Source organism: Cyrtonyx montezumae, unplaced genomic scaffold (genome assembly GCF_038088225.1).
Source record: "Cyrtonyx montezumae isolate F1298 unplaced genomic scaffold, pur_monq_1.0 scaffold_24, whole genome shotgun sequence".
Classification (NCBI taxonomy): Eukaryota; Metazoa; Chordata; class Aves; order Galliformes; family Odontophoridae; genus Cyrtonyx; species Cyrtonyx montezumae.
In genome coordinates this window covers 1,933,510-1,955,231 of record NW_027071981.1, presented here as the reverse complement: position 1 = coordinate 1,955,231, position 21,722 = coordinate 1,933,510, and the positions used below count along the sequence as shown (strand labels likewise).

The 21,722-nt window shown below is 40.2% G+C and overlaps 1 protein-coding gene across 8 annotated transcripts in view; it reads left to right on the top strand.

Annotated features, from left to right (window-relative positions):
- The window catches only part of USP34 (ubiquitin specific peptidase 34), a 133,124-nt gene that overhangs the window by 19,638 nt on the left and 91,764 nt on the right, over positions 1-21,722 (top strand). For 6 of the 8 annotated variants that reach the window (XM_065739436.1, XM_065739432.1, XM_065739433.1 and 3 more), the window contains exons 3-7: positions 400-817; positions 5,861-5,911; positions 6,098-6,247; positions 14,640-14,707; positions 21,006-21,198. In XM_065739436.1, the coding sequence (XP_065595508.1) occupies positions 400-817; positions 5,861-5,911; positions 6,098-6,247; positions 14,640-14,707; positions 21,006-21,198 (880 nt within the window). Of the gene's footprint in view, positions 1-399; positions 818-5,860; positions 5,912-6,097; positions 6,248-14,639; positions 14,708-21,005; positions 21,199-21,722 lie in introns of those variants that run through there. The other 2 variants (XM_065739437.1, XM_065739438.1) reach the window with 2 other exon arrangements.

Here is a 21,722-nt window from a genome sequence, read left to right as displayed (position 1 = left end):
AACGTGCCTGTGGTTTATTGCAGCAGCATCGATAGGGAAAACTAGGTGAGGAAGGGTTCAGGAACATTCTTAAGAACTTTGCTTCTTCAGTCGTTCAGATACTTTATATATATAATGCAATATATATATTTAAAGTAATGGCATGTTTTCAGGGTTTAAGGAAAGCTTTGTGTTTTCAACTTATTCCTTGGTAGCTGGCCTCGTTCAGACTTCATTGCCTTTCTGGGTCAGTGGAGTATTCTGTTGTTAAAACTGTTTCAATGTGAAGAGTCCTTTTGAGAAGTCATCTGAGTATTCTAATTTGTCTTTTTTTACCCCTTTAACTCAGTATTGATAGAGTCCAGTCTCGGTGAGATTTCAGCTGCTTCAGGACATTTTATTTTTTCTCTTTTCTTACAGGCAATGTCTGTGCTGTTTCAAGGAGTACAAACATTTGGAGATCTTTAACCAAGTAGTGTGTACGCTTATTAACTTGGTGATTGCTGAAGTTCAAGCTCTGCGGGACCAGCTCTGTAAACGTTGCACTATTAATATAGATTCAACGTGGCAAGATCATAGTGGTCATACTGATGAGCCCCTGAATATTGAGAGAGACTCTCATGAGGAAGAAAATGGAGAACGGCAAAGATCTATAGAGAAAAAAATAGATTCTGCAAGAACTTGTATCCTGACTGAAGAGCCATCTGCAAAGAGCACTGATGCGTTTAGCTGGAGCACTGATGAGAAGGAGAAGTTGTTGCTGTGCGTGGCAAAAATCTTTCAGATTCAGTTTCCTTTGTACACTGCTTATAAGCATAATACTCATCCTACAATAGAGGTATATTTTATCTTGATATGTGTATTTAATTATCTTGTGATAGGTTGTGTATTCTTACTAGTCTGTTTGCTGATAGCTACTTTTGCATAGGTTGGGCATATTGGGCTCTCCTGTTTATTGCAGTAGGTCTTATAAGAGAATTTTAGATGACACATACTCTTGCACTTTCTTTAAAATATACCTGGTTGTTGTAGGTAATATATTGGTAAGTGTTGTATGGAACTGTACACCGAATTATTGTGCTGTTTAAATAACAGGCAGAAAGGGAACTGTGGTGAAACCTTTCTTTCAGCAGGTAACCTATTAATACTTTACTAATTTATTTTCATTATAATCCATGGTTCTAAAAGCGTAGTGTTGTAAAACTAAACTTCGTGCAAGACCAGACTTTCATGTTAGAATAGCTGTTTAATTGACTGGAATAACAAAGTTTTGTACAAGTAGTTTTGTTCTGCAAGTCTGATTTTTCTCTGTGGTACTTGATGAGCCTCTACCACTAACTTTTTGTGCATTACATTCTGAATGCAAATGATAACAACAAACATAAAAAAAAAACCCACTTTCTAACTCTTGGAAATGTTCCAGAATAAATATTAGTCTGTTAGCATTTCTTTGTTGAAACTTGGAAAGCTTGGGTTTTGATTCATCTTATGATAGTCTATTACATAAACAGTTCTTGAAAGCATTTATAAACAAAGAGGTGTGTATTTAGTTATATAAGCAAAGCTTCTATCCAACAAACTTTTGAAAGAGTCAGAGTGGGGACTTAAACTACAGTTAAGCTATTCTTTTAATTTTTTTTCTTCGTAGTTCTGGAGCTCTAGAGCTCTGAGTAGTTAAGCTTGCATTTTAAACTTCAGTTCAAATTTAAAAGACACCAGACATCATTTTTGTTTATGTAAGCTGGTATGATCATAAATTATAGCCAGATCCTGATGAATGGATCCTCCCACATGTGACAATAAATCTAGCTAGATTTTACAATGGGGTTAGATTGGCAGCACAGCAGTTCTTTCCAGTGAGCACTATGGAAGCATGGGTGCAAGATATCATAGGTTGTTTACCAAATATGCATGAATAGAAGGAGGCATAATTTAGGATTTTAAGGTTTCCCATCATTCATCTTGGTTTGTCTTTTAGACCTTAAGCATACATAAATGTATCTGTAGTTCAGCCTTAGCAATTACAAACTGAGGACAAGTGATTTGTTCTCTCTGTTTTAAACTAAAATTAAAAATTCTGTGACTGCTTACTGAAACTAGTTTTGTAGGAATATACAATGAAAAATTTAGAAACACATTTTCTATGTGTAAACACACTTGTTTCTTTTAAATGACTCTTTCATCTATATTTTTCTAATTTAATTTCTCTTCCAAATGATAAAAAGAGAATGGTGAAAAGCTTGCAGGGATTTTTTTCTCCACTTTAAACAGTTGGCCACGGATAGGCAGTATATGTGTTGTGTGGCTAATGTGCATTATTGAACATGTTTATTCATTAGTTTTACTAAAAGCATATATTTTGAAAGGAAGCAGAGACTGAGGTATCCACGGAGCTGGGGCATTAACTCTTTAACTCTCAATGCACTACATGATGTTATGATGTGGAATACCAGTACCAAAAATCATAAAACCATGACAATGCTTCCTCTTTACTGGAATGTTTTCTTTTAAAGGTTCCAGCATTAATAATTTTTCTCACAAACAGATTTTTCTGTATTTAAGAAACCCAAGAGTACTACTTCTCTACCATAGTAATGATAGGTATTTAAATTTCAGAGCTTTCTGATATTTTAACTTCTTGAAGTTTAGAATTTAGCTTCAGATTTCAGTATAGAATACATCTTAATTGAAATGAGAAAAAACTATTAATCCTCAAAATAGATACTTTTTTGTTTAAAAGGAAGCTTGGACTGTCTTCCAGAAGTCATAAAACAACACAAAAAAGCATCTGTTTTGAGGGCACTGTTTATACCTGTAAGCTAAATAGATTACTGAATGGAGTACATCTGCCAGGTATTGGTGGGGAAAAGCCAGTGTAGCTCTCTAAGCATCTCCTTAGCCCTGGTAAGAGGGGAAATTTTTGATGGCAAATAGATTCCAGACTCCACTTTAGAAATTTCTTGTTCCAGATTCTTGAGTTAAATGACGTGAATATTTGACAAATATTTTTTTATTAGTCTTAGCTCTGTGTACACATCCAGAATCTTTTTTGTTTAATGACAGAAGGGTTCTTGAAGTCTAATCCTTTTAGCAGGGACATTCCAAAGCAGTTTTTAAACTTGACTGTCTAGCTGAGGAGAAAAACTTACATATGTAAGTACAAGGTTTTTCTCATTTTAGGTGGTCTGAGTCGGATAAAAATGAACAATGAAATTTAGAAAAGGGTATCAGCCCATAGTTGATCTTATGGACTCTGTCCTTAAATAACATGGGCAAGTAATTAATATTTGTCTTTTATGCATTTATGATACTTTTGAAGTGAGAAAATGAAGATGTAGACAGGTTGGTAGCCACAAGGTCTGCATGTTAACAGCAGAAACTCTGTGAACAGTTCATTTCTGACAGCAAACTTAGCTTTGCAGGGGGAAGAAATATAGAAATGGGCTTTACGTGAGGGCAGTGACACTGCTTCCACTACATGGAAGTAAATGAGGCTTGTGTTACATGAGAGCTGACATACACATATTCTTGACCCATGTAAAAAGAATGTGGGTCAGTGTAAGCAGAATGTATGCCTTGACTTTTCTTACACTTAGTAGAAAGATGCTCCTCATTGCCTATCTGATAAATTTGTTTTTCTGGAAGAGTGCAACTGGTTGTGATCTGGTAAAGGACACCTAATCTCAGGATGTGAATGCTGAGGAATAAAACTTCTGTGAAGACAAAATCTGTCAGCAAACTGTTTACTTCTATTGAAGTCTACCAGTATTTTTGGTGTGCAGAAAGGGAAACATCTTTCTGTGTATTTTCCATCATTTAAAGCACTCTGCTTTTATAAGTATAAATATTTGGGGTTTGGACAACTTAATATCCTTATGGAGTCGTGCATACAGTGTAGTTCAAAACAGAGTACTCTGTTCTTCAATTTATACTTTATGCAGCAGATTTATATGTGAGCAATGCAGAGGAGGGAAAAAGGTTTTAAAAATGGAGACTCTTAAAACCCTGTAGATAAAAGGAAAAACATGAAATGTACTCCTGAACTTAGCACTGTCTAAAAATTCCTTCAGACATGAAAGAATAATGAATCTTAAGGGAGTAAGCCAAATCCCTGTTAAGCGATTCCTGGAAGAAAATGGGAAAAAAAAACAATTATTTGGATGTCCATAGTTCCCTAATGTTTTGGGATGTTGCTATTTCTGCCTTTTTTTTTCCTCAGGTAAATCTTTTCAAGTAAATCTTTTCTTGAAAGCTAACTCTAATCAGGTATCCTCCACTCAAGGTTCTGTCTGTGACAGACTTCAGCTAAAATATTTCTTCTGAAATATAGTGATGCTTTCTAATGCCATTCTAGATTCCTGTGAGAATTTCTACTCTTTCCTTATAGAATTGTTCTTAAGGATTTCTCTGTTGTGTTTCACATCTGCAGATACAGAAATCATGTTTCCAGACTCAGTCTTTCAACTGTGACACTGCTAATAACCTTTGCAGTACTCACACAACAGACTTACATGCATTTTTGGCTTCTAGATTCTAAGTCGTGTAGTTCACCTGACAATTCTTTTATTTTGTTCAAGAAAATTAATGAAGTTCCTCATATTATTTGTTCTTCACAATCAGTACTGAACGCTTTTTTTGCATACCACTTAACTGCCTTCAAAGCTGTTTCAAAAATAGCTATAAGAATATCACAAGTTCATCATGATGGAGTTCATCAGAAGGAAAAGGAAAATAAATGCTTAAATAAATGCTGTCCTATATGCTTCTAATTCAAAATGCTTATATTGCACTTGATGCATCTGAAATCCCTTGCCTCCAGCATCCTGTGCTGTAGTTAAAGAGGCTTACTCCTGCAGAGGTATTTGAAATATACTCAGAAAACGTCATTTAAAAACAGCTTTATCTCAAACTTGTGTATATCAGAGCTGGGTGTTTGGTACAGAAGGAGGTGATTGTGGACTGTAACTACCTGCAGGTATCCAAGGCAATATTGTGTCCTTACAGTCACATTTTACTTTAGTTTGGCTGCCCTTTTCCCCTCAGGCATGTGCAAGATATAGGTAATGTATGTAACAACCCTAATAAGGGAAATTCCAGCTTTACACTGTCCAACAAATGGATGTTATGAACGAGTAAAGAAAAGCTATCCTTCTAAATACTTTTCAGTTTAGTACTTCTGGAAAATAGTTTACTCCTCGCAAAAGATAGCTTACAGACTGATAGGGTTATAGGCTTCTTTCTTCCTCTTTAACCTGCGAGGAGTATTTTGGTCCTTATTTTATAAGAGATGCTTTGTTACATGTAAAATAATACAGTAGTTTAAGCTAAGGAATTACAGCATTCTGATGAGAGTAAATAATTCGGTAGTTTACCCCTTAGGTTATTTTATGTAGGGTTACAGAGTATTCTGCATTTCATTTAACGCAATATGCTTGGTTACATGTCATTTTTATGTAATAATGCATTGAAAAGCACTGAGATGAATTCTGTTCTGTAATTCTCATGCAAGTGTGTGATGAGTGTGCTAGACTCACCTCTTCAGCATTACTGTTGAAAAACTGGTGATCCTGAGGGAGTGAAAAAAGAGGGGAGGGTTGAAGAATTATCTTTTGATCCCCACCATTGAGAGCCACTGCTGAGGTGTCACCCTTAATGCATATGTTTATGTATTTATATTTTAACAGAAATAACATAAATATTTTAACATAAATCTGTGAGTTCTCCAGTGTAGAAGAGCAAAGCCTGAGCTTCTGGCTTCCTCTAATTGAGGTTTTTGATTTCTCTGACTGTAATATCTGTTAGTGGTCACTTGTGTTTTATTCTAAAAGTATGTTTTCATTGCTTATGTTAATGACATGAATTTTTTTCTTTTTTTAAACAGGATATTTCTGCTCAAGAAAGCAATATTCTGGGAGCATTCTGTGACATGAATGTAAGTTGTCCACTTTTTGAATAGGTACACATTTCCTAGAGCCTTACAGTAGCTATGTTCTCCATACAGATTGCTGTTATGATAATGTATTTTAATTCAAATTTCCTGTATATCTGAATGACTCTAGTACTGATTGTTCAAATTGTTCTGCTTTTTATATATACATATGTATTTTAATTTCTCTAGGATGTAGAAGTGCCACTGCACTTGCTTCGTTATGTTTGTCTGTTTTGTGGAAAAAATGGCCTTTCCCTCATGAAGGATTGTTTTGAATATGGAACCCCCGAGACACTGCCATTTCTTATAGCACATGCTTTTATCACAGTGGTGTCTAATGTAAGTACTGTCTTTATGTTACTTTTATGTGAAATACAAAGTAAACAGTTGTGAAGTATGGCAAAAATCCATAGGAGCAGGGAGGAAAAAAAAATGTGAAAATTTTCCCTGTTAGGAATACATTCCTGGTCCACTGTGGCAGCTTTTCACCACTGAAATCCTATATATATCCTGGAGGTACATAACTAATGTGACAAGTTTTGATCAGTCCTAGACATCAGTCTTGTAAGAGCCTCAGAAGTAGGCATAAGAAGATTTTTGGATGTCGTTTTTGTCCCTGAAATTGTGTCATGAAAATATTTTAAACTGCTTCTAGGGTATATTAACTTTTTATATATTTCCTGTTTGGTACAAAGGAGAAGCCCGTGGTTTTCTTTCCCTCCCAGTTTTCTGTGGTTTTATCGTTTATGCACATTTGAAGCATAGAGGGAACTATGTTTCATTATTTTTTAGTTTTGGAGTAAGTACCCTTCGTTGTTTGTTCACTTTGCAATAACAGCAGTTTTTTACTAGAAGAATTACTAATTGACTTCAGTGGACATCTGAGGGAGACTGGTCGTAGCAGGGACAACTTCCTGAAAAAGGATATGGTGAAGAATTAGTGTAACATGAACATGAAGTTGTGACCTGTCTTGTGGATGTTAGGTGTGGATATATAGGGAACCAATAGTTTGCCATGCCTTCTGTGCAGTGGGTTTACTGTTTTACACTGATTGATTACAACAACATTGAATGTTAAAATCGTAGCCTTGTTCCCACACATCTTTTCCTTGTTGCTGTTACTGAACATCCAGGATAATCCAAAGAAGTACTGAAACATGTTTGTATTGGGATAACCAGTTACTGAAATAAAGCTAGTGTTTGTGATCTGAATCTCTTCCTCCTTGTCCTTTTAGTGATTCTTGACATGTGTAAAGCGTGATGCACTCAGTTCTTGCTGTGTTACACAGGAGGACTGCTGCAGGACCTCTGTGTGCTACACTGCTGTGTTCTCTTCTGTCCCTTTTTGTAGGATCTGATGAGTTCTTAATCTCCAGTGCTTGTCAGAGCAGCCTGCTGATATGTCTTGCTTCTGTATAGCAGCTGAGTTCTCCTAACCCAGTTAATTTAAGATGAGGAAATGGCAAGTTGAACTGTTGCACCTGATTTTCAAGTTTTTAGTGAAATTGATGGTGCTACAAACTTGAGAGCAGACCAAGTGTTACATGGTACCAATACCTAAAGGAGCAGTCGTGGTGTATAGTGACTGTTAAATACATTTTCACAGTAGTATAAACTCTGAAGAGTTGCATTTCAGTAGCCATCATTTTCAAGACTCCTAGAAATAGTAATGCTGGAGTTGTGGCTGATTGAGGTACAGGGTGGGTTTTCGGGAGGTTCCAGTCTCTCGGGAACCGAGTGAGAGCAGCTAGTCCCGGCAGCCCCCGGCAGCTCTCTCTCGCCAGAGGCTGACGTGGCGTAGGCGTTGCCAGGGCAACGGCGGGGGATTTAAACCGATCAGAACCCGGAAGTACCGCTCAGTCCTCGTGATCAACGGCTTTGAAGTCGTCACAGCCGGAGCTGCAGAGGCTGATTGAGGTACAGGGTGGGTTTTCGGGAGGTTCCAGTCCCAACGGCTGTTCTCGCGAGAGGTTAACGAAGCGTTAACGAGGCACAGGTGTTAACAAGGTAGGCGTTAACGAGGCATAGGCGTTGCCAGGGTTTCAGCGCCCTCGCCCACACCCCTCAGCTGATTAGGGCTGAAGGGATATATCCCTGAAGGGCTCAGGGAGGGCCGCGAAGTATCACATTACAATTCATATCTATATATATATTATAAACCATTATTTATTTATTTACTTTCAATTTTTTTCATTTCTTTGTTTTTATTTTTTTGTGCCATGGTCTCTACAAGACAGAGGGCTTGCCTTAAGAAGGCTGTGGCGACCCAGACAGAAGGTCTGCCTAGAAGTGTGGCTACACAGGTCTCTGGTTGCAAGGAGTGCCAGAGCCTGCTACTACTAGATGAGGGTGCTAAGCAGTTCTCCTGTGCAAGGTGTGAGCAGGTGGAAGATCTGCTTAACATGGTGGTTGAATTGAAAGAGGAGGTTGAGAGACTGAGGGCCATCAGGGACTGTGAGCGGGAGATTGACTGGTGGAGTAACTCCCTAGAGTGCCAGAGAGAAAGGCGCCAGAGATAAAGGCACCGGGGAGATCCCCCACAGTTGGTGGTGGACTCCCTGACCTGTCCCCGTAGGGCAGAAGGGGGATATCTGAGGGATAGGGAGGACTGGCAGAGAGTCCCTGCTTGGTACCATGGGCGATCTCCCCCTCTGCCTCCCCAGTGTCCCCAGATACCCCTAAGCAATAGATTTGCAGCATTGGAAGTTGAAGAGGTGATAAGGGGTGAAGTGCAAGAAGATTCCCGCAGGAGGTCACCAATGGCAAGGCAGTCACCTCCGTGCATTGAGACTGCTGCTACTAAGAAAGAAAGGGAGGTGATCGTAGTGGGTGGCTCCCTTCTAAAGGGAACTGAGGGCCCCATTTGCAGACCAGACCCAAACCGCAGGGAAGTGTGCTGTCTCCCTGGGGCTCGGATCAGGGACATTACTAGAAGACTCCCGGACTTGATACGCCCCACCGACTACTACCCATTACTCGTAGTTCAGGCAGACTGCAATGAAATATCTCAGAGAAGTCTGCAAACTATGAAAAGAGATTTCAGGGGATTAGGGCGATTAGTTCAAGGGGTGGGAGCACAAGTGGTGTTTGCTTCCATACCTTCTGGGGCGGTGAAGGACACAGAATGGGCTAGGAAAACACAGGTGATGAATAACTGGCTGAGAGGTTGGTGTAGAGATAGACACTTTGGGTTTTTTGACCATGGGACAGTTTACTCGGCTCCTGGCCTGTTATCTGTTGACGGGACACACCTATCCCAAAGGGGGAAACGAATCCTAGCACAGGAGCTAGCTGGACTCATTGAGAGAGCTTTAAACTAGCTGTGACGGGGGAAGGGGATAAAACAGGGCTCACTAGTAAAGAGCCTAAGGAGGCTGTGCTGGAAAAAGGGGCAAGGCAGATATCTCAGCTGAAGTGCATCTATACCAATGCACGCAGCATGGGCAATAAACAAGAAGAGCTTGAAGCCATTGTGAGGCAGGCTAACTATGATCTTGTGGCTATTACAGAAACATGGTGGGACCTCTCCCATGACTGGAATACTGGGATTGATGGCTACAAGCTCTTCAGAAGGGATAGACAGGGAAGAAAGGGTGGTGGCATAGCTCTCTATATCAAAGAGTGTTTTGATGTTGAAGAGCTAGTGGTTGGAAATGACAAAGTAGAGTGTCTGTGGATAAGGATCAGGGGGATAGTCTTTAGGAGTGACATCGTGGTGGGGGTCTGTTATAGACCACCTAGTCAGGATGAAGAAATAGACGAGATGTTCTATAAACAACTCGTAGACGTTGCACGATGGCCAGCACTCGTTCTCATGGGGGACTTCAACTTCCCTGATATATGCTGGAAATACAATACTGCGCAGAGGAAGCAGTCCTTGAGATTTCTAGAATGTGTGGATGATTGCTTCCTGACACAGCTGGTGCAAGAGCCTACCAGGGGAGATGCCTTGCTTGACCTACTTTTCACTAACAGGGAAGGACTAGTAGGGGATGTGAAGGTTGGAGATTGTCTTGGCCAGAGTGACTATGAAATGGTGGAGTTTGCTATTCTGGGTGACGTCAAGAGAGTGACTAGCAAAACTATTACCTTGGACTTCCGGAGGGCAGACTTTGACCTGTTCAGGACACTTGTTGCAAGGGTCCCTTGGGACTTGCTCCTGAGGGGTAAAGGGGTCCAGGAAGCCTGGATGCTCCTCAAGATGGAAATCTTAAAGGCACAGGAGCAGGCAGTCCCGGAGTCCCGTAAGTCAAGCCAGAGGAGAAAAAGACCAGTGTGGATGAACCGGGATCTTTTGTTGAGACTCCGAGAGAAAAAGAGAGTCTATGTCCTCTGGAAGATGGGTCAGGCTACTTGGGGTGACTACAGAGAACTGGCCAAGATCTGCAGGCAGAAAATTAGAAATGCTAAAGCCCAGCTTGAACTTAGACTGGCTGCTGCTGTAAAGGAGAACAGGAAACCCTTTTACAAATATATTAACAGCAGGAGAAAAACTAAGGAAAATTTCCCTCCTTTACTCAACGAGGCAGGCAGTGTAACCACAGATGATAAGGAAAAGGCATTCTCAATGCCTTCTTCACATCTGTCTTTAATAGACAGAGCAGTTGTCCACACGGTACTTGACGGGGCGCATAATGCACCCCCTGTGATCCAAGCAGAGACGGTCAGAGATCTTCTCCTCCATCTGAACTGCCACAAGTCCATGGGGCCAGATGGGATCCACCCAAGGGTGCTGAGGGAGCTGGCAGAGGTGATTGCTGAGCCACTTTCTGCCATCTATCAGCATTCCTGGTTATCTGGAGAGGTCCCACAAGATTGGAGGCTTGCCGATGTGACTCCCATCTACAAGAAAGGCCGTAAGGAAGACCCGGGGAACTACAGGCCTGTCAGCCTGACCTCGGTATCAGGGAAAGTTATGGAACAGATGATCTTGAGGGAAATCACATGACACGTGCATGGCAATAAAGGGATCAGACCCAGCCAACACGGGTTCACCAGGGGCAGGTTGTGCTTGTCCAACCTCATCTCCTTCTATGACTGGGTGACCAGACAGGTAGATGAGGGAAAGGCTGTTGATGTAGTCTACCTGGACTTCAGCAAGGCCTTCGACACGGTCTCCCACAGTATTCTCCTAAGAAAACTGGCAGCCCGTGGTGTGGACAGGTTCACTCTTCTCTGGGTGGAGAACTGGCTGGAGGGCCGTGCCCAGAGGGTAGTGGTGAATGGACTTAAGTCCAGCTGGCGTCCTGTTATGAGTGGTGTCCCCCAAGGGTCAGTTTTGGGGCCCATCTTGTTTAATATCTTTATTGATGACCTAGATGAGGGAATTGAGTGTACCCTCAGTAAGTTTGCAGATGACACCAAGTTGGGAGGATGTGTCAAACTGCCTGAGGGTAGGGAGGCCCTTCAGAGGGATTTGGATAGGCTGAACAGCTGGGCTGAGCTCAATGGGATGAGGTTCAATAAGACCAAGTGCCGGGTCCTGCACTTTGGCCACAATAACCCCATGCAGTGCTATAGGCTTGGGGCAGAATGGCTTGAAGAATGTAGAGAGGAAAAGGACCTGGGGGTGTTGGTTGATGCTCGGCTCAACATGGGCCGGCAGTGTGCCCAGGTGGCCAAGAAGGCCAACAGCATCCTGGCCAGTATTAGAAATAGTGCAGCCAGCAGGAGCAGGGAGGTGATCATCCCCCTGTACTCAGCTCTGGTACGGCCGCACCTCGAGTACTGTGTTCAGTTTTGGGCCCCTCACTACAAGAAGGACATTGAGGCCCTGGAGCGTGTTCAGAGAAGGGCAACAAAACTGGTGAGGGGTCTGGAGCACAAGTCTTATGAGGAGCGGCTGAGGGAGCTGGGATTGTTTAGTCTGGAGAAGAGGAGGCTCAGAGGAGACCTTATTGCACTCTCCCACTTCCTGAAGGGGGGTTGTGGTGAGGAGGAGGTGGGCCTCTTCTCCCTGATAAATAACGACAGGACGAGAGGGAATGGCCACAAGTTGTGCCGGGGAAGATTTAGATTAGACCTGAGGAAGCATTTCTTTTCTGAAAGAGTGGTCAGGCACTGGGATGGCCTGCCTAGGGAGGTGGGTGAGGCACCATCCCTAGCGCTGTTCAAGAAGCGTTTAGATGAGGTGCTAAAGGATTTAATTTAGTAGTTGGGTAGAGATAGTGATAGGAGGATGGTTGGACTAGATGATCTTATAGGTCCTTTCCAACCTTATGAACTTATGAACTTATAAAGCTCCATGAGAAGAACAAGTTGTTTAGCTTCTACCTTAAACATTTCAAAAATGTTTCAAAAATGGACCAATTGTTTCTTATTAAAAAGATAGGTTTAATAAGCTCCAGGAAGTACAACGAATTAAGTTGGAAATAGTAAACTGAAAAGGAATGAATCATCTACTCACAACCTGTAGTATTCAGTTTCTGATAGATAAAGCTGCATTGTGCTGTGAGAAAGATTTGCACTGTTCCTTCTACAAAGGAAGGTGTGCATCTCATCAAATGTGCTGTACAGGCACATGCAAGAGAAGACCACCAACACAAGCTAGAAAGTTATTCAGGACAGCTCAACTACTTACTGATGATTACTAGTGTTTCTTTCCCATAACAGACAGAAAAAATACTGAAAAGAGACTTCCTTGGAATTTTTATATGGCAAATTTACTTTCAGTAAACGTCTTCATCAGACTACCTGTCTGTAACAAAGCCAGCAAATATAATATAAATAATATAATGCAATATGCATCACACTGGGAGCTGGCTAGTTGGCAGTCTTATTTTTTCTGCAACTTGCAGCTCTGCAGGATGTTTTCATAGCAACATACATTGCAGCAGCACTATTCTGTCTTTTGTGGCTCACTTTCTTAGTGAAGTATTCCATTCCACCCTTCTTATTTCATATGTTGTGGTATTTGCACATTTTAACTACCCAGCATTACATTGGTCTCCTGAAAGACCTAAGACATGCAGAGAAATCCATGACCTGCAGCTCCTTCTGGGGGGAGTTTGAGCATTACTGAAAATGGTTCTGATTGAGCGAGGCACTGTCTTTTAGAAATGAATTATCTGTGATAAAGAACAAATAATATAAAAGAGACCATTTGTTTTTGTAATATCATATAAAATTATATATATATTTATGTATCATATATAAAATCTTGTATTTGTTTGGTTTCATGATGAAAATGGCTCTCATTTATTATGTGAAATTATTAACTAACTCAATTCTGAGAATGAAGTTTGTGCTGTAATGTAAACATCCAGATCTCTGAAATGGATTTAGAAGTTTGAGTTAATATAGAGTGAAAATTGCTACATACAATGAAACAGAATTATAAAAATCTTCTATTACTTTTATTCCATAAGGAAATGCATTTCTTTGTGACCCTTCATACTTATAAAAAAGAGTACACAATTGTGTTATAAATCTGATTGCTTGAATGCAGCTGTATGTTTGTCGTTCTTACAATTTTCTGACAAAATATTTAATTCTTGTTTCCAGTGCAAGCATCTTCTAGTTAAACTTAATGTATTTGGCATACCAGTCTTTTTTTTTCTTGTTGAGACTTTCAGTTTTATTCCAAATGTGATCTTTTTTGCAGTGTAAGGATTTGGCATGTTTGTCTTGTGAAATAGGTTGGTATTACTTACACTGTAATAAGTAAAGAAAATATTTTTTTCAGAGCTGACACAGAAATTTATTTGTCTGATTCCACAAACATTTAAAAATAATTGGTCATACAGTTTTTCTGTTGCCTAATATTTTTCTCTCCTGGCCAGAAGAGGAACGTAGCATTTTCTGCATCCATAATTTACCAAAATGCTTGTGAGAATTTAGTCTTTAGCCAGAAGTTATTGCATCAGTTGCAGAGATTAAACTTTCCTTTGAGAACAAGTGTGGAGATGTAAATTGACATAGCTTTGAGTGATGGTCGTTGTTAGCTATTGGGAAGAGCTGTGTGCACACACTATTTAAATTACGTCAGCATTAGTAACAGCTGCTAATGGTTCATCTGTGCTAGATCCCTTACCTGGCACGGAGTTGTCTTTCTGTAACAGGTTTAACAGGCTCAGCATTCCTTTTTGAAATGCAGATGGAGCTTCTAACTTTGCGTGTGTGAGTGGTTTGGTTGGTCCTCTTTTCCTCACAGCAGTGCTAAAAAGCTGTTTCAGGTTTTTTTCTGCATACATTTTCTCACTGTGTACAGTTGTGTAAAAGTGATAAAAGCAGTGTGCTAAACGTGGGAATGCAAATACAGTATTAAAAAATCCTGCTCATAATCGCTGGTTATAAAACACAGTTTTATTTCATAGGGTATCTAAGCTCTAAGAAGCAAAACAGCTACACTTTAAAAACATCTACATTTACAAAAGCCTCCAAAATCATGTAAAAGAACAGAATTTTTCATGTGGACTTTAAAGAAACAAACACAGAGACAATATATGACTGAGCAGTAGTTCTTCCTACTGGAGAAACTACAGAAAATCACTAATGATGTCTGGGCAGTATATTTCCTACTTGACTAGAAATGAAAAGTTACAGAAATGTTATTCACCTAACCCTGAAATTCAGAAAACGAGCAAGTTGAATGGATATGTATGGAAAAATCAACAAAGCCATTTTCAAAGTGGGGGTAGCGTGTGCAAAGGTACCAACATTATTTCATTCTTAACATTCTCATTAAATGTCACTAATGAAATTTTTATCTATCTATATTTTTACATTGTAGATCAGAATATGGCTACACATCCCTGCTGTCATGCAGCACATTATACCCTTTAGGACTTACGTTATCAGGTGAGTTTTTAATTTAAGACTTTCTTTTTGGGGGGGCTTTTTGAATACCTACTTACAATTTCAGTTATGCACTTTCTAGTCATTAAAGTTGTTGCTTTGTCTGCCTTACTGTAGTAAGGAGAGTGAGGGTAATAACAAGACGTAGGTGAGGCATCCCCTTCCACCTGTCTGATTTCAATCATCAGTCTTGAGAATAATATTTTTGATGTGACATTCAGCCCTATGCTGGTACATCAGGATCAATTGTAATACAATTTAGGGGAGACCTCATTGCTCTCTATAACTACCTGAAGGGAGGTTGTAGTGAGCTGGGGGTTGGACTCTTCTCTCGTGTAACTAGTGATGGGACTAGAGGGAATGGCCTCAAGTTGTGCCAGAGTAGAATCAGACTGGATGCTAGGAAATGCTTCTCCAAAAGTGTGGTCAGGCACTGGAATGGGCTGCACAGGGTGGTGGTGGAGTCACTGACCCTGGAGATATTCAGGGAACACTGAGACATTGTGTTGAGGAACATGGTTTAGTGAGAGCTATTGGAGGTAGGTGGATGTAGGTCTGGATGATCTTGTAGGTCTTCTCCAGCCTTGGTGATACTTTGATTCTGTGATTCTAACTGCTCTCACTTCGGAGTGGATTTCATGTGTGCTCTAAGCCCTGAAGTGTTATCCTCCAGGAGCAGATGATCACTGGGGCAACAGCATTGCAGAAGCATCTGGAGCCATGCTAAAGTGGGATAGTTGATTGTCTGATCAGTGAAGGAGTTTATTGATACCAGCAGTTACTCATAAGTATTTGAAAGAGGCTGGTACCTGCCTAGGCCATGAAATTAATGCTAAGTTGTGATCCTTGTGTTGGTTGGAAGTGGCCAATTGTCTGCATGTTGGAATCCCCTTGTTCTGAAGTACAGTTTACCATGCATGGCCAGATCTTTCTCTTCACTGTAATCTGCCCTGTGTAGTCGATAATGGTGATAAGACAGATACCTTAACAGAATGTCACATCTAAAGGTTACAAGTCCCAATTGCTGCTCGTGTAGATTCCTTGCCAGAACTGCGATTTTGCAGTGCCAGACAGCATTGGATGCCTGAAGACAGCAGTAGCTGTACATAGTAGTGTTTTGAGGGCAGTTTTTGTGTTCAGTGGCAGAACTCTTGACTGAAAGTCTCATAGGTGGTTCTGCTCTTCACAAAGAAAATGGCTATCAGTGAAATCCATTTTTATAAGAGGTAAGAAATGAACTTGTATGCCTGGTATTGTAAGTGCTTCTATAAATCACTAAAAATTGCTGGGTGGGTTGAAGGACAATACCAAAACTCTTCTTTCAGTTGATATAGCCTACCAGATGTCAATACCATATTTAGTTCTAACCCTTTCAGCTTTTCCTTTCTCTTTGTCCCTCATCAAGATTGATCTCGAGTGATTTCTTTCGTAAAGAATATGTGTTTCTGGCCCAGTTAGGTAGAAGTAGGACATTGTGTGCTAAATTACACTGAGAAAAAATGGCACATGGCAGTTGCTCCAGTGCTAGCCTTTCAGTCTTGGTACAGGTCACAGGCCTGGTCCTGGTATATGCAGAGGAAGTGGAAGCTGTGATCAGAATTGTTGATCCACAGTGCCTCCTGTGCAATACAGAGAGAAAGAATTGAGCTGAAAGAGTTCAAATTACTCTTCCTGCTTGAACATATTTTTCTTAAGAACTTGAATTTTATTAGAGTGCCTGAGAACCACTGAGATGGGCCTAGAAACAAAACAGCAGCAACGATCTGAGGAGGAAAGCTAATTTACTAAATAAGATATTGGAAAGCAAAATAACACAATATAATACAGTATAATTGGAATTGAAGCTAATAAATAAATGCGTGAGAGAGAGAGAGAGCAAGAGAGAGAATATCCAGAACTGAAGGCCTTATTCTAGTGCTGAAGATGAGACAGCTAGGGAGTACACACCACAGAGATGAGCAGTAAAAGAAGGTCTAGTGACTTGTGAGCAGTATTTATCTTTCCCTCTAAACAGAAAGTGGAAATGGGATAGTGAAAGTCTTCTGGGATATGTAGTTCTTCTCTTCTCTTCTGAGAACCAGGCACTTGGAAATATTGACCGTCCACAGAACTGGAGTATTAACTCTTTAATTATGTTTAATTGTGTTATGATGTAGAATACTGATTAAAAAAATCATAAACCTATGACACGATAAAAAACATCTACTGAGATGACAGGGAGGGTGATAAGGTAGGAGATTTCTTTTTGTTCAAAAAAACCCCACAAACTTTAAGAGGCACACTCTAGAGATAGTGGTTGGTTGGTTGGTTTGTTTTTTTTTTCCACAAAAATGGCTGTTATAAATTACATAAAGGCAATAAATTAGGAGTGATTATTTAACTTTTCAAAAGAAAACCCAAACCAAACTATCTGATACAGTCATTAGGTTGCAGACTTACATTAAAGGGGACTGGTTTTCATGCAGTCAAAGTTCTGAAACTAACTGCCATGTGTTAATGAGAAAGCCACGAGTGCAAAAAGGAGAGAAATGAATTCACAGTAGTGCATCTTTTATTTACATATAGGATAAATCTTTCATCTGCTTTGAGAAAGTCTGTTTTAGGCTGACTTCACCTTTTCCCCTGCTCCAGTGACACTCTTCTTATGCAAGGCAATGCAGCATATTTACAGCTAGTCAGTGTAAGGAATAAAGAAAGATCTGTATTAATTGCCAGTGCTATCTTAAAGATTTCATTATTTTTTAAAAGAAAGTTCCACTGGCAAGAACCAGAAATGGCTTAGGCCACTCTGTCTTTCCACTTTCAGAATGAGACTTAACCTATTCTCCAGTGGGCAGCCTCATCTAGTGGTTGGCAATCCTGTGCATGGCTAGGGGTTGTAACCAGGTAATCTTTAAGGTCCCTTCTGCACTAAGCAATTCTATGGGTCTGATTTTGAATAGCTTTAGTCCTGGTGGTGGAAATATGATCATGTTTGATTTAAGATCAATGTTGTAAGGCCACTAAGTTTTCTAATGTAGATGCAGTTTTATTTACAAAGACTAATGTGTTACCTTCAAAAGCCACGTGGATGTGATCCTTGCAGCATGCTCTGGATGGCCCTTCTTGAGCAGTTGTTGGACCAGAGGTGTCTTCCAATATCTACCAGACTGTGGCTGTGATCTTTACATTTATACTGGGCTTAGCTGTTAGGATAACCTTGTTGCACTGAAAAAGTGCAGACCAACAAGCATAAAGTGTTCTTTTCTCTGTAGCTTTCTCTATGGCCTTAGCAAAATACATTATACTGTTGGAGTATTTCTGTCGCTCTGAAACTGAACATACGGTGTAGTTTCAGTCATTATAAAAGTGGGAATTTTAAAAATGCTGTCTCAGTGATATAATACAGGAAACATGGCAGGCTTTGATGCAAGGAGGGTCCTCGTGATCAACTGCTTTGAAGTCGGCACAGCCGGAGCTGCAGTGGCTGGTTGAGGTACAGGGTGGGTTTTCGGGAGGTTCCAGTCTCTCGGGAACGAGTGAGAGCAGCTAGTCCCGGCAGCCCCCGGCAGCTCTCTCTCGCCAGAGGCTGACGCGGCGTAGGCGTTGCCAGGGCAACGGCGGGGGATTTAAACCGATCAGAACCCGGAAGTACCGCTCAGTCCTCGTGATCAACGGCTTTGAAGTCGTCACAGCCGGAGCTGCAGAGGCTGATTGAGGTACAGGGTGGGTTTTCGGGAGGTTCCAGTCCCAACGGCTGTTCTCGCGAGAGGTTAACGAAGCGTTAACGAGGCACAGGTGTTAACGAGGTAGGTGTTAACGAGGCATAGGCGTTGCCAGGGTTTCAGCGCCCTCGCCCACACCCCTCAGCTGAATAGGGCTGAAGGGGTATATCCCTGAAGGGCTCAGGGAGGGCAGTGAATTATCACATTACAATTCATATCTATATATATATATTATAAACTATTATTTATTTATTTACTTTCAATTTTTTTCATTTCTTTGTTTTTATTTTTTTGTGCCATGGTCTCTACAAGACAGAGGGCTTGCCTTAAGAAGGCTGTGGCGACCCAGACAGAAGGTCTGCCTAGAAGTGTGGCTACACAGGTCTCTGGTTGCAAGGAGTGCCAGAGCCTGCTACTACTAGATGAGGGTGCTAAGCAGTTCTCCTGTGCAAGGTGTGAGCAGGTGGAAGATCTGCTTAACATGGTGGTTGAATTGAAGGAGGAGGTTGAGAGACTGAGGGCCATCAGGGACTGTGAGTGGGAGATTGACTGGTGGAGTAACTCCCTAGAGTGCCAGAGAGAAAGGTACCAGGACTAGATGATCTTATAGGTCCTATCCAACCTTATGAACTTATGAACTTATAAGGACTAGATACAGTAAGTGAGCTAAAAGAGCCCTGAAAATATTGTTGTAGTGTAAACTTTTTGAATAAAAATATGCTTATAATGATACTGTTGCACTATAATAAAATAATACTGTTGTATTAACTAGATCAGCATAGTTGCTACACCAAAGGTTTTTAATGTAAGGAGGATTTTCAGTGAAAGCCCTGCTAGTGAAATCTTGTAAAGCCACAATAACACCTTTCTTTCTGTATACAAAGACCATGTCCTTTTGTGCCTGTTACACACAGTCACTCATTATCTGTTCGTTGTAGTTTAACATGGCAGCAGCTCAGCAACACACAGTCATTCACTCACTGTCCTCTCCAATGGGATGTGGGAGAGAATCAGGGGCAGGGAAAAAGTAGGATTTGTGGGTCAAGATTGAACTATTTAATAAGACAAGGAAGGAAGAGAGAATTAACAGTAATGATAACTATGTATGTTTAAAAAGATGTGATACACAACACAGTTACTCACCACTTGCCAACCAGAGCCTAACGAATCCCTGAGCAGCAGCTGCTACCCCAGCCAAATACTGCCAGTTTTATCATTTTTTCACATGATAAAATATGACGTGACACGTCCCTTTGGCCTGTTTAGGTCAGCTGTCCAGATCTTTCAGCTCCTACAACATCCTCAGCCCCCTCACTGGCAGGACAATATGAGAAGCTAAACTGATCTTTTGCTCTCTGTACAGCACTGCTCAAACAACTAAATCATTGGTGTTCTGTCACAGTCTTTGTCTCCCGAAGCCAAAATGTAGTATCATGCCAGGGACTGTGAAGTCAAAAGCAACTTTGGCCCAGCTGAAACTGGGAAAGGACACTTACATGTAGAATGAATGTAAGTGAAAGGACACTTATGTGTAGAATGAAAAAACTGTATAATTTCTTCCAAGATCTTCGATCTTTTGAATTTTTTGACTGAAGAGTTGAGCATAACTTAATGCATATTATGGTAGAAGAACTTTGTGAACAAGGGCTGATTAGTGTTTGCACATAAAAATTTGGTGGTAAAAAATGGTCCAAGGTTGCTGATAGTTGAAAATTACATCTTGTAGCATGGACGAGTTAATTTCTTTCATCAAAGTGAAATTCCTCTTGCAAATCTGTAGATTTGATGTAGTTTACTGGCTCTGGTTTGCTGCTGAATTCTTTCAGGAGTTTCAAGTGAGTTATGCCTTTACATTGACACTTCTTTTGCTTAGAGATCATAGCACAGAAGTGTTACTTGCATGCCATTATCTGACTTCAGCTGTTCCATGTAAGAAGTGAAATATCACAATTTATAAGGACCCTCAGTGGTCGTTCTCTTGTCTTTCTTTTACTTCTCTGTGATTTCTGTTAAGTATCACTGAAGTGTGTTTATTTTAAGGCCTCTGTACAAGAGCTGTGAAAAGAGGTCTCATTTCTTTTTTTTTTATTTACTAATGTTTATACCACAGCAGTGCAAAGGAGTAATGTACAAATCTAGTGCAGTTTAATATCTCTTTCACATGTTATAGTATTCTCTTAGATTTATCAAGTCTCCAAGGATGGGTCCAGACTTAAGACTGTCAAATGTATTTTTAATTTGTTTCTGTGTAGTTAAGTCTAGTTTGGATGGAGTTGCAGTGCTGAGAGCTTCCAGTCTGTGTTTCCAAAGAGCTGCGTGGGATTTCTGTCATTTCGTGTAGATCTGTCCTTTCAGAAAATAAATTTGAAGTGGCTTAAGATATGTATTTATATATTGTTTTTATAATATTTTTATCTAATTCCATAGTGTTTTTTTCATTGTTGTCAACTTTTGCTAGATCACTGACAATGGTATTTTAAGGTTTAGTACTCTTAGGGCTGTTGGAAATACATAATGGCTATAATCACAATGATGTTTCAGAAGTGTTCTTGTTTGAACCACACTCTCTCTTTTCTTCCATTTCTGATTTATTCTAGGTATTTATGTAAGCTGTCAGACCAGGAGTTACGACAGAGTGCAGCCCGGAACATGGCAGATTTAATGTGGAGCACAGTTAAAGAACCACTGGATACTGCTTTGTGTTTTGATAAAGAAAGTCTTGATCTTGCATTTAAATACTTTATGTCTCCGACTCTAACAATGAGATTGGCTGGGCTGAGTCAAATAACAGTAAGAACTTTTATAATATATAGATACTTTCTAGAAGAAAATGTCTTCTTGCTTTACAAATTTCTGATTTGTTTGTTAAGATTTTTTTTAATGTGTGAAAACAGCAGAATACTCATCTATGCAGTCTTAGGAAGTTCTGGCCACAGCTCTGAATGGTTTACTGAGAGATATGACATGACATAGCTATGTTCTGTAGCATATGGAACCGTAATGTATTTTGTGAACAATTTACCATGCTAAGGAAAACTGTATTTTGAATGTTTTGTGTGGGCTGTGTGAAATTAAATCCACATACATGGCTGTATGTGTTTTCATTTTCACCTTCACAGTGTCTTTATTGCTGGAGTTAGCTGCTTCTCTGTGTTGTATGTACCTCTGTTTCCAGTTTAGTATGGCCTCTTTCTTAAGAGAGTGCATTTCTGCATCAATTAACAGAAAATTAAATGGAATAGGTAATAAGTACAGCAAATACCCTCACTTTTTTTTTTCCCATGGATGTGCTCTACATGTTAGCAGTCAATGTA